The sequence below is a fragment of the Triturus cristatus genome, chromosome 1_1 (assembly GCF_964204655.1).
Source record: "Triturus cristatus chromosome 1_1, aTriCri1.1, whole genome shotgun sequence".
In the NCBI taxonomy this organism is placed as follows: domain Eukaryota; kingdom Metazoa; phylum Chordata; class Amphibia; order Caudata; family Salamandridae; genus Triturus; species Triturus cristatus.
The window spans coordinates 1,157,503,420-1,157,516,850 of record NC_140579.1 but is presented as its reverse complement, the minus strand read 5'-3'; the positions used below and the strand labels follow the sequence as shown (position 1 = coordinate 1,157,516,850).

General features: G+C 46.3%; 1 protein-coding gene across 3 annotated transcripts in view; it reads left to right on the top strand.

Moving 5' to 3' along the window:
• Positions 1 to 12,400: 12,400 nt before the first annotated feature.
• LOC146871779 (uncharacterized) overlaps positions 12,401 to 13,431 on the top strand; it is a 490,516-nt gene continuing 489,485 nt past the window's right edge. For all 3 annotated transcript variants that reach the window (XM_085651407.1, XM_085651396.1, XM_085651388.1), the window contains exon 1: positions 12,401 to 12,589. In XM_085651407.1, coding sequence (XP_085507533.1) covers positions 12,440 to 12,589 — 150 coding nt within the window. In that variant the 5' untranslated portion in view covers positions 12,401 to 12,439. The remainder of the gene's footprint in view (positions 12,590 to 13,431) is intronic.

Below are 13,431 nucleotides of genomic sequence, written 5' to 3'. Positions count from 1 at the left end.
GACTCTCTCAGTAGGCTCAATGGCCCCCTCACAGGGTGTCCAACACTAACTCAAAGGGACTGAAACCAACCCCTTTCTTTGGCACCTCCCTGTAGGCAAACAGTAAGCATGGGAGGAGAACATCCCATCTCCTCCTGAGTTTCTCTGACAACCCATTTATCATGCCCTTCAGGGTTTTGTTGAATCTCTCAACAAGACCATTTGCTTGTGGGTGATAGGGGGTGGTGAACTTGTAGTTAACACCACACTCATCCCACATAGCAATCAGATAGCTGGACAGGAAGTTTGTGCCCCTATCTGACACCACCTCTTTTGGAAAACCCACTCTGGGGAAAACACCAAGCAGTGCTCTAGCCACCGCAGGAGCATCAATGGTTCTAAGAGGTATGGCTTCAGGGTATCTAGTGGCATGGTCAACTACCACTAAGATATAACTAGTTCCTGATGCAGTCGGTGCATCCAGGGGACCAACAATGTCCATCTCCACCCTTTCAAAAGGAACCCCAAACACTGGCAGTGGTATGAGGGGAGCCTTTGGCTTGCACCCTGCCTTGCCACTGGCCTGACAGGTGACACAGGAGCTGCAAAACTACTTTACCTTTTCAGACATATGGGGCCAGTAGAAATGGTTCACCAACTGGTTCCCTGTCTTTGTCTGTCCCAAATGTCCTGCCAAGGGGATATCATGACCCAAAGTCAGGATGAACTCTCTGTACTTCTGGGGCACCACCAACCTCCTGGTGGCCCCCTCCTTGAGGTTTCTGGCCTCAGTATAAAGCAGTCCATCTTCCCAGTAGAGTTTGTGAAACCCACTGTCACCCCCCTCTTCCTGATTAGAAGCAATCTGCCTCAAGCTCTCAAGGGTGGGACAGTCACGCCGTCCCTGACTGAACTCCTCTCAGGAGGGTCCACCTGCTCCTGTCAGTTCTGCCAAATTGGACAGCTCTGGCAGGGATTGAGTCCCTCCCTCAGAGGCCAGATCCTCCCCATCAGGGTTAGATTCTTCCTGCACCTCTGGAGTTCCCGGGGCTGGCTCACCAGGCCCAGTGCCCTTGTCCTTGGATGCTTGGCCCTTTGTTCAAGGGTCCAAGTGTCCAGCCCCTCTCTTCTGGCTAGTCTGTGACCTAGCCACAGCACATACCCACTCAGGAAGCTCCAATATTTTCATATGGTGTCCTCTCTCCACCTCTGACTACACAGAGGCTTCAAGATCATTGCCCAGTAAACACTGGACTGGGAGCACCTTTGACACAGCTACCTTCACAGGGTCTGTCACACCTCCCCATTCCAAATCCACCACAGCCATAGGATGGAGTTTGGTAGTGCTGTCTGCATTTGTCACCTGGTGAAACTCACAAGGTAACACCCTCTCTGGAGGCACCAGTTCATCCAGGACCATAGTTACACTAGCCCCAGTGTCTCTGATAGCCTCAACCTCAGTCCCATTCACTTTAGGCCTCTGCCTGTACGTGTCTAGTTTTGGAGGTAAGGCAGCAAGGGTGGCTATATTCACCCCACCCAGGGACACTAAGGTTGCTTCCAGCACCTGAGTACCCCTCTCTGGGGCACCACTCTCCACCCCTACACTTACACTGGCAATCCCTGTGGATGGCCCCTTAGGGGGGAGCTTCTTGGCGCAGACAGCATCTCCCTGCTTATGCCCTGGCTGGTTACAGTCAAAGCACTTACCCACCTTTGAGGGATCAAAGAACCTACCAGGCTTTCCCTGAAACCCCCTCCCTTTGAATTTGGGTTGACCCGGGGACACCCCCCTCCTTGTGCAGGTTTTTTTGGGTCTTTGGAGGACTCCTTAGGTTTTTGACCTTCATTTCCCTGGACTTTCCCCTGGGGAGGGACCTGTCCTCCTTTCTTCTGGTCATCCCCCTGAAGATGAATGGAAACCCAGGTTCTCACCCACTCATCAGCTGATTCCCCCAATTCTCTGGGGTCTGTCAGCTTAGAGTCCACAAGATACTGACGTAACTTCTCTTCTGCACAATGAGTCAAAATATGTTCCTTCAAAAACAAATTATACAATCCCTCATATGTGTCAACTTTGTTATCAACAATCCAGCCTTCCAGTGCCTTTTCTGAAACGTCCACAAAATCTACCCAAGACTTTGAACTCAATTTCTGGGTGCCTCTAAACTTCACCCTGTACTGTTCTGGAATCAGACCAAATCTCTTGACCAAGCATGCATTCATCTGCTGGTATGATTCTGCATCCTCTCCCTTCAGGCTCAGGAGCCTATCCCTCCCAGCTACTGGAATCAATTCCCACAGGAGTGCACCCCAATATCTAAAGTGGACCCTACTCATTTTAAGAGCCCTCTCAAAAACTGCTAGCCACCTGTCAATTTCATCCCCCTCAGTGTACTTGGGCACTATGCCCTTAGGAGGTTTAGGTTCAAATCTACCACCCCTGGACATCTCAACATCCTCTTCACTTTCGCTGTCACCATTCCTCTTCTCCTCCTCCCTCTCCCATTTTCTCTTAGCTAATTCAAATTTCTCCTTCTCCAGGGCAATCAACTCTAATTGAGCCTGGAGCTGCCTCTCTGCAAGAGATGGTAGTGGTGCCTGCGGACCCTTCCCCACTCCCACCACCACCTTGGTTCACCTGGCTAACACTAGTCACAATGGAAGAGGTCTCATCCTCACCCCCTCTTGTGTGAGGTTGGGGGAACATCCTCTCACCCCCCTGGGTTCTCCTCAGCTGCCCTGGCCCAGGCCTGTAGGGACTCAAGCAACCCTGCCTTCCTCATCTTCTTGGCAGCAGGCAGCCCCCTAAGTCTACACGGTGCCCTAAGATCAGCTATCTTAAACTGTGACAGTTTAGCCAGGTCCAGCTCCATGGTTCCCTAGTTTTGGGTCCGAAAAACTAGGCACAACAGACTTAGAACAATTTGGAAAAATCAAAACAATGGATTAAAAACAGTTTAGTCCAAATTCCAAAAATCAAACTCAAAAGTTTTGTTCTAAGGTAATTTAGAAGATTTTTATAATCTTAAATCATTCACTGAAAGGTGTACTTTTCAAACACAAGTCCTCATCCACACCGCTGAGCACCAAATGTTAGAAAGAGGGTTATTGTTACGGGCAAATGTAGGTCTGCCACTGGCAATAAGGCCACTAACACATGATAGGACTCAGCATAGGTCTTAGAAAATTATTCCTATGCTCATCCCTTGGTAACGTGGCAGCGAGCAGACAGGCTTAACTTCAAAGACAGGTATGTAAAGCATTTAAAAACACCATTTCAGTAAATAATTAAGACACAACACATAATAAAAATCCAACACCAATTTATAAAAATAGGAAATATTGTTATCTTTAAAATGACACCAAAACGACAAACATCCAATGTAGGGAACCGGAGATGTGAATTTTCAAAGATTTAATAAAATATTGCACTTGGAAGATTGTAGCACCATATTGTGATCCCTGCTCGCGATAGATCAGGCCAAAGTCAAAGTTTCAGGCCGGGCGGGATGCCGCCCTGAGCGGCTACAGCTCCCGGCAGGTCCTGGTCTCAGTTTCTACCTTCAAACTTAGAAACTTTTCTGGAGCTTTTCTTCCCGAGGGTCCTCAAAGCTCCTAGCCAGTCCGGATCCGGTGATGGTTCGCCAGCTTGACTTGTGACGAGGTCCCGGTCAACTTCCCTGGAGTGAACTTAGAAAATATTTCAATATTGCTTAAGCGGGACAACCCAGGAATCCAGGCCGACACGCGATGGAAGGCAGGTGGCTTGGCTCTCACGGTTGCTCCCGGTCACCTTTTCTACGAGCGGACTTAGAAACTTTTCTGGAACTTTTTCTAGTGGGGTCTCTCGATGCTCCTCATGTAGCTGGATCCGGTGAGGGTTCGCCGGCTTCAGATTTTCTCTAGTCCCGGTCAATCTCTGGAAGTTGAAGCGATGGACCTTTTAGCGGGACGAACCTGGATGGCTTGGCCGGCTCGCAGTTGAAGCTCCCAAAGTGTCTCAAACTTACTCCAATGGTCTGGAAGCTCCAAGATGGTCCTTGAAAGTTGAGGACGTCAGTTCCCACAATCCACTGGTACAAAACCCTTACAAATCCATTGATAGTTGTCCAAGGTGCAGATTTAGTTGGTGATGTTCCAGTTGAACTATTTTAACCTGTAGCTTTCAGGGAGTCCACTCTTTAGTTCTTTTTCAGCAAAATAATCCACAGGGCTGTAGTTTCAGATGGTGCAGTTTTCAGAGGTCAGGCCTTAGAAATCTTTGCACAGCAAAACGTCTCAGCAGGGCACTTCTTGCTTCAGTAAGTTTCAAGCAGCAGATCTTATACTTATTCCAAGTTCTCTGGGTCATACAGGAGGTCACTTCTGACCAATGGGAGCAGGGTAACTCCTCAAAGTTATGACCACATCCTGTAGAGTGTGGCATTATTTTGTCCCAGAGTGCATCAAATCTTCCAAATCCATAATGGCTGATTTTCCAGCAAGGAGGTAAGAGCTGGCTAAACACACCCCGTAGGATGGTTTATTTCCATAGACTCTTCCCCTACCATCTGCATATACCTTCCCTAATCCTGGGTCTGGTGGGGGTCAAAAGTGTAAAGTGGAAACTGACACTGTGGCCATCCCTCTGCCTTTCAAGACCATGGTTTACGACTCCTCCCCCTGGCCCAGCATTCCTATTGAACAGCACACTGCTCTGCCAGCAGAGCTGGTTAACCCCAGGGGCTCTTTATCACCTCTTCAAGGCAGCCTGGCTAATCCACTTAACTATGATGAATCAGAGCACACCACTGGAAGGCTGAATTTGGACTTACAAACAAGAAAGTCTTATAACTTCTTGTATGTGCACTTTAGGAGAACTTTAACAATATGAAATCGTTTGATTTATTAATACCATTCTGGGAAGTCTTTGAATGGCATTTCCCGTCCTCTCCTATCAATAGTTATTAATCAATAACTTCCTACCATGTTAACCTATGTAATTGCAATGGGAAAAATGACTTGGGCCATTTTTCCAGCACCAGGGCTTACAAAAACATATTTTATAAGTACTTGTCTTATATCGACAGGAACCCTACCCCATGTGCAACTAGGGGAGACTTTAGGGGTTCTTAATCTGTAGAAATGTTGCAGATCCTCCCTCTACAGTGTTCCTAGCATCAAAGTCGAATTTGAGTAGCACTGTACCACAATGTGGGGAGACAAATGTGAAATTTCACTTTACCCAGGCATATAAAAACGCATTTTATAAGGGCGTACCTTATAAATACCTGGCCCCCACCCCTGGGATACCTAGGGGAGACCCCGGGGGTCCCTAATATGCCAAAACATTGTAGGTTATCCATTTTTAAGCACCCCAAACACCAAAGTTGAGTTTGGGCACACTTTACTTTTTAAACGCAGTCCTGGCACCCAGTGCTGCTTTTAAACTGACCTCAGGCTTCAGCAGTGAACACATGCAAGTGCAAAAAGAGCTGCTGGCCTTTAAACTACCATGCCCCAGGGAACTAGGGACTTCTAGGTAGTTTTAATCCACCTGCCCTATTATATACTAAGGGTTTATAGGGTAGGTCATGCCAACCACAGGGGTACCCCACCATACCATTGTGTACCCTAGTGTATGTAGGTGTTTTAACTGTATTCTAATGTGTTTCTTTCAACATAGCAGTGGACCTGAACCTGGTTAGGCAGAGCCCAGAGTCAGTCAGAGTCAGTTACCACCAGCATCAGTCAGCAAAAAGTTAGGGGGTGTCCAGAGCACAGGAAGACTTTGCAACAACATGCAATCAATTTAGAGGAGAAAGCAGCTAGGTTGGGGTCCTGGATAGCAGGATCCCAGCCAGTCTAAGTTGAAAACAGTGAAACATCAGCAAAAAGTCGGGGTAACTATAAGAAGCAGATCCTACTCTCCTACAGCCACCACCACGCTTAAAGCGCTGCCTCGCTACACGCGGCGCGGGACTCGCGTGGGCAAAGCCCGGGCCATGGGCGTGTTCGTCCTTGTCCGTCATTGCCAGGAAGAGGAGGGCAGGGCCACCCCCCTTTCATCTAGTATACGGACTGAGGACACATTTGACTGGCGAACTTCCTTTGTAATAAGGTACTGTGATCGTGCTTAGCCTACATCTCCCTTTTCACACACAATCTGTGTATGTGTATTGCCTAAAGAGTATTTTGTCTATGCTTAAATCAAGAGCAAGCACGCTGAGTCCCGTTCTACCTTTATTTGATATTAATTTGGCTTGTGTTATCTGGAACTAGGCAGGCTGAGATCTACTGGGGAGGGTCTGTTCCCTTGACTTGTCATCAGTTTAACATGTAGGAAGATGGGGAAAAGAAAATGTATGGAGGGTAGTGGGAGTAGTGGAGGAAGCAGGGGAAGCCTTAATGGGAGGTCTGATAAAGGTAAAAAGGCACAGAAACATCCAGTTAGTAACTGTGTCCTAGACCGCATAGAACCACTAATCAGTGAATGTGAAAAAATGCTTGAGGCTGACCAACCTGTGCACCCCAGTCCTGACAAAATACCCCACCAGCCCTCCCTTCCAACCAAGCTTAAAGCTCGAAGCAGCCCCATCAACCCCACAATATTTCAGAAACCATCTAGATCAGGGCCTCCTATACTTAACACTGAGTCCACTCCTGAAGGTGAGGGAAATTGCCATCTCCCTACTACTCCCCCAGGTGCTGACCTGAATCAGTTGGGCCATATTATCCCATGCACCAATAGGTTTCAGGATGCTGATAGTGAAGACATGACGGAGTAACCCCTGAAGTCGACGCCCGGCAGAGGGCTAGGCTCAGAGCCCAGATTAGAATCTGAGGATACCTACCATCTTATTTACTCCTTCAGGCTTGAAAGGGGCTATGAAATTGATGATCGTGAATCTACTTCCTTGGTTAATTGCCTGGTCCAAAAGGGCGACCCAGGGTCCATGATCTCAACTACCAATCCAGCAAGTTCCATTGCACAACAATCCCAGCAAGGCAATCATACTAGACCTGAGGCAACCTCACAGGGTACAAATACCTGCCCAAATGGCTTCAACCTGCCATCTAATGTGGCATTACCTTCCAAAGTAACTTCTCCCCCTACGGTGGACAAGAGCCCAAACAACCACAGTTTCACTCATAGGAGCATCAATCCTAACATGCCTTTGACTCAGAGACAACTTGCACACCAAGGGCCTACTCATGTACCTTATGTACCACATTTCCCTCGCACAACACAACACAGGCCCATTAGGCCAATAACCCCTAGCCTGGTAGAAGCACCTAAAATCTATATAGTCAACGTGCCAAAGCTTAACTCTCGGAATGGATTTGAAAATGTAGATTCTCTGATTAATAAAGTCACCCACTGGATTTGGAAAGTTCGGGTTGTCGTTCAGTTATACGAGATGACATAATTAGGGCTCAGAGGTTTTCTACGCCTGTAGAACCACTGGATCACATCGAGCTTTCCCTGACTGGTATAGACCTGGCAGAAAACCTCCTTGCCCTGGAATTTCGTACCTGTCCACCCGGTAACTCTTCAATCCAGTTTAGGCAATTCCCAGTGGTCCGCCAGGGTAATCATACCAAAAGGCAATCGCATATCCATTCGGAAGGTAGTACCTCACTGGATGCAAATGACTGACTACTGTTTGTTCCCTACATTCTTTTGGAGACTGTTAGAATCCCAATATTTCATGATCCCCCAACTACCTTGGAACCTGTCATCATCCCTGTAACTCCCATAGCCCCCATTTCCAGCCACCGTGTTCTGTCTAGTGGCATAGTCCAGACGTGTAGAATTTCTCCAGACAGCCCAATCTTCAATGAAGTGAAGCAGAATTACAGTGGCAGGGTACTTAATACCTTAGCTGGGGATCCAGCATCAGTATCGGGTTTTGCATCAAAAAAATTAGCTGTAATATCCTGGAATATTTCTGGGCTGAGGACAAAGATCACTTCTCCCGACTGGCTAACATTCATTGATAGTCATGGCATATGCCTTTTCCAGGAAACATGGCTATTGGAGCCCCTTTATCTCACAGGTTATTTAAATTACCACATCCCAGCTATTAGTGGGGGGAAAGGCCGTCCATTAGGGGGACTGACAATCTGGGTTCGCCAAGAGATAGGTTATAACATCCAGGTGCTTCCAACTCAGAGCTGGGACATCCTTGCGATTAGATTGAAAACAGGCGCAAAGGGACACATTGATATCTATAATGTCCATGTAAGAGGCACGAATGGGGGAAAAGTCAGAAGTTCTAGTGATTCTCGACGATCTTCTAGTTCTGTATGCTAGAGATTCCCTAATTTTGATAGCAGGTGACCTTAACTCGACATTTGAGCCCCTTGCCACTGATGAACACGATCCTACCTGTGAGGAAGACCCACAGTGGGGCATTCCAAAATTGGAACTTACTACCATAAAAAGTGGTCAGATGTAGCTATTCAAATCAAGGCTATGTGCTTGGAAAATGGCCTCCGAGCTGCAAATGGGAGATCCGCCTCAAATAGGCATGGTGCATGCACATTTAATAATGGTTGCATCTCTAGTCACATTCAACTACTTTCTAATTAATTTATGATTGTGGGACGCCTTTGAGGATATGTCCCCACCAATGACATGCGGAGACTAAAGTGGGTACAGATAATAAGAAAGCCCGAAATCATAGTCGCCATTAACGCAGGTATAGATGGGACATTAGCCGAGTTAGAGGCTTGCGCAGCTAACTCCGAGGACTCTGGGAACATAATTGACATTTATAATAAATTCTTTGTCCATTTACGCTCGCACTTTGTCAGGCACTATAAGAGTAATGATTTACAGTGGACTAAAGGAACCCCTTGGTTCAATGAGAAATGCACTAAGGCACGCAGGTTTTTATGGGATATGATTAAGGCTGGTGATCCTGTCATAGTACGATCAGCTAGATCAGAATATAGAAGGGCCCAGGAACAGGCAAAGAAAGCGTGGGATGAACGTAGATGGCAGGACCTCAGACTAGCTTGCGCTAGTAACAATTCCAGGCAGTTCTGGAATATAGTGAAATGGAGCAAAGGAGGCCACCCGATTACACAGCAAAATCACGTAACCCAGGAGCAATGGGTTAACCACTTCAAACCTCAATATGCGAGTAGTATATCTGAGGGTAACCAAGCCGACCTAGCACATTTGTTTTTATCAAGGTACACCGTTTGAAGAGACTGACGTTATTACTGCTCTAGGCGCAGTAACGGGTGGAAGAGCTCCAGGCCTAGACGGCATCCCGGCTGATATATATCTTCATGACAAGCAAAAATGGAGCCGCTATATAGTTATAGTAGCAAATGCTAGTGCCCGAGGAGCCCCGGTGCCCAGTTCCTGGAAGGGGTGGAGATTATTCCTATTTTTAACAAAGGGACAAATCGCTCCCAGGTAATTATAGACCCATTAGCCTAATAGACTCCCTGCAAAAAATAATTGGGCGGTTAGTCTTAAATAAGGTCTAAGATTGGATTGAAGAGCTGTCCATCTTGTCTCCACTGTAGGCTGGGTTTCGATCGCATATCAGCACAATTGATCAGGTGTTTAGGTTCCAATTAGTATACTGGAGATCGGTGGTCCTAGGAAAGGGCAGCTTATATCTCAAACCAGCTTTCGACCTTGTGCCCCGCAGGAAATTATGGATAGAGTGGTAGGAGATGGGGATGCTACCTGAATTGCTTTCCCTCATTGTCAGACACCATGAGGATAATTTTGCCCACATTCTTTGGGGCACTCAGGACAATGTAACCAACTGCTTTCCCATAGAGAAAGGCGTGCGCCAAGGTTGCGTTATGGTGCCCACATTGTTTTCCCTGTTTATCAATGGAATTGCAAAGTTTTTAGAGTCTACTCCAACTGACTCCCAACTTCTAGCTGGTGTAAAAATCCCGATTTTAAAATGTTCGCTGACGATACATTAATTATTTCAAAAACTGCGGATGGTCTGCAGCGAGCATTGAAACATTTCAAGGAGTTTTGCTTACTACGGGGCTTGGAAATTAACGTCTCCAAAACAAAATTCATGGCGTTCAACCCGCATAAGGGATTTAGAGGAGGTTTACTTATGAACGGCCGCCCCCTGGAACAAGTTAGCTCCTTTACATATTTGGGGGTCATATTACAGAACGACTTGAGGAGGGATCGACATCTTGATGTGGCCACACTAAAGCACCGACAGCTATCTGAAGTTTTACAAACTGAATATAACACCCCTTTAACAAAACCAGTTAGCCCGGTGCTTCAAATATATAACATGAAAGTGGTTGGTTCTGCTTTATATGGAGCGGAATTTTGGGGGTTTGAAAAGATGCTAAAGTTAATTGTTGCTAAAAATAGGTTTTTTCAAAAGGTCATGAGCCTCCTGCAAAGTAGCCCAGTATGCCCAATGCTATATGACCTAGGATGAAAAGCACTGACTGATACAGCAAGACTCCGCCCTATATTATATTGGTGAAGAATCTGGTGCACCCTGAACTGGCAACCTATGCTACAGGTCTAAAAGACCTAATCAGCACCGACCGCTTCCATAAAATCAAATGGCTCAGGGAGGTTAGAGCTACCTTAGTAAGTATGAGCTTGGAAACACTCTGGGAGAATCCCTCAGATGTGCTTTTTCCTCCAAAGGAGACCCTAAAAGAGAAATATTGGGCTACAATTATTGATAATACATACAGAAATGCGGACATGTCCTTTCTTACGGGCTGTTTTATGGATTTTAAACCATCCCCATGCCTGGAGCAGTACTGGGACATAATAATAAAACCTTAAGATCCAAAATTATATTTCCAGTTCAGGGTAGGCTCACTTACCATTAGGTCCTACACAGCAAGATGGGTCACAGAGGGTGACAGAGTCTGTCCCACGTGCATGGCCCAGACAGAGACAATGGCCCATTTGCTGTTCACCTGCCCTGCGTATGAAGGTCCGCGTCGCGCATGGCTGGCACCAATCTGTAGGACAATGGGCACTAGATTGAGTGGAGACGCACAAAGAATACTGCACACGAATACGTCAGCCCCCATCATTATTGCAGTGGCAAAATTCCTTGGTTGATCTTGGGCCATTAGATTGAAGGCACTTTAAGCACATCAAAGGGTTTTTAAGTCAATTTTATAAGGTTTAGAATAATAACCAATATTTAGAAATGCATTTTATCTACTGTAATTCTACTATGTATCTCGGCATTAACCCGTTAACCGCGGCGCAAATTCTGTCGCGGTGCGGGAGTTTTAATAAGTGGGCGGGCCGCTTCGGCCAACGGACGTGCGCAGCACTAGCCAGGTAGTGCTTGCGATGGCCGTTAGCCGACGCGCACCGAACGGGTTAATGTTTGAAATGAACTCTTATTGATTCTATACCCTAGTACCTTATAGTAATTCTAAAATATTTTTAAAAAAATTATGAAATTGTCGACGTCTCGAAGTACCAATCCTTGGTTTTAATATATATTGTACTTTATGGAGTTTTAATTTGTATGTATGCACTGTGCTTTTATGACTTGACGTCAAATAAAGCTTTTTGGATTGGATTGGATTCTAATCATGAACATATAAATATTCTTCAACATCTGCCATTGCCCTGATTGTAAATTGTAAATTGTAAATTGATACTTGTATAGCGTACTACTCACCCGCAAGGGTCTCAAGGCGCTTGTACGAATACCGCTGTGGAACCCATCCTGGCTTTCCCTGTGAGGCGTCCACTCCTGGGCACCCCCAAGGTGGAGGCCAGGCATCCTTAGCGTTGTGGGGGCCGTTGTGGAGATTAAGCAAGCTATTGCCCAGAGTTGCAGAGTGGGACTCCATGATTGGAATAGGCACCGAGGCGAGAATTATCAGCTTCTGATGAAGATGCTATTGGGGAAACAAGAGGAAAGTCAGTTGCCTTTTACCCCTATGTGTGACCTAGGATCTTACGATAGCTTAAGTAACTTTATAATCTTTTGTTTTTGTGCAGTGCACACTTTGAACTGATGTATTTCAAGATGCTGTCATGTTATCCTGAAGGAAAAGGAGGCACTGTGAAAAAAGTGATTTCACATTGTGCAATTTGGCCACTACATGGTTTTCTATATATTTCTCCGATTTTAGACTAAAGCTTAATGCTTTGTGTTTATTTCTTTAAGGTGCTGAATCAGTAGCAAGACATGTTTCACAGGACCGGTGGTGGTAGCGTTTGGGGAGGGTAATTTTTCAATGCAGAGCTAAAATGAAAAACAGACCACCCCCACTTGGTCAGCGCATTCAACCATTTGCTTCAAGTAGCTAAAAGTCGGATGTATGACATTAAAACGCGTGTCATTACAACGCGTGCAGTTACAACGCCTGACTTCCTGCTCCAAACCCAGGAAGTCAGGCAATCCCGGAAGGAAGCGCCTCAGCCACACGGAGGCCGCCGCACTCCCGGAGAACAAACAGGAACCGCTACGTCCCCGACATGCCCAGCAGCAACACGGAGGACGCAGCCAGGACACTGCCAGGGGAAGGAAGAAGCCTCGACCGGGCAGCAAGCGCCCACATGGCATCCCTCAAGCCCGGCAGGAGGGGAGACCAAGAACACCAGCACCAACCCGGATCCCAGCAACAGGTAAGCCCCAGGAGCCCCCAGGCTTATGGTCCACTTCATAATGTCGAAATACAGAAAAAAGAACAGGAGGCATGCTGGGTACTGTACCCTTATGTACTCCCAGTGGGGAGGGGGAGGGCTGTGGACTCATAGGGCCCACTTAGGTATAACTATGCTATTGTATAATAGTAGAGTTTTCCATGTAGCAGACTACTGCTTTTCTGTTCTTTTACTGCAGTGTTTAACCAGTAGTCTGACTTTCCACAGTGCTGTCTCTGGACACATACTTTTTAGTCATACATGTAGGTGATGACATAAATATGTGAAATGTACCTTCCAAGCCACTGGTGCATTTCCTGCAGCACTCTAGCATGGCATAGCTAGAAAGTTAAGTAAGCCAATTAGATGTAACCAATGCTACCATATGTTCATAGGGACAGAGCACATGCAGTGTGGCACTGAGTGACAATGTCACAGGGGAAAGAGATTTAATACAAACAAAAAAAGCCATAAAAGAAAAAAATCTTTATGGAGCCCTCGCAGAAAAGAAAACAACATTACAAACAACATGGATTACATTTATCTGAATTACTTGTTTTCTCATTCGGAGTGGATGTGTCTTGTTAGTTCTGGTTCGGTTGTTTTGAATGGAACACGACCAATATTGAATTGGACATGGTAGCTTCCTGTCAGGATCGGAGCAGTTGGCAAAATAATAATGGACTCTAAGGGACCCAGTCAATTGCGAGTGGTTGAAATGTATGCACACATTCCACAAATCACCTTTTGCTGTTTTAATGTGACAAAGTAGATGCAACTGGTCTGCCTAGATGTGGTCCTGTACTTGCTGAGCAATAAGATTC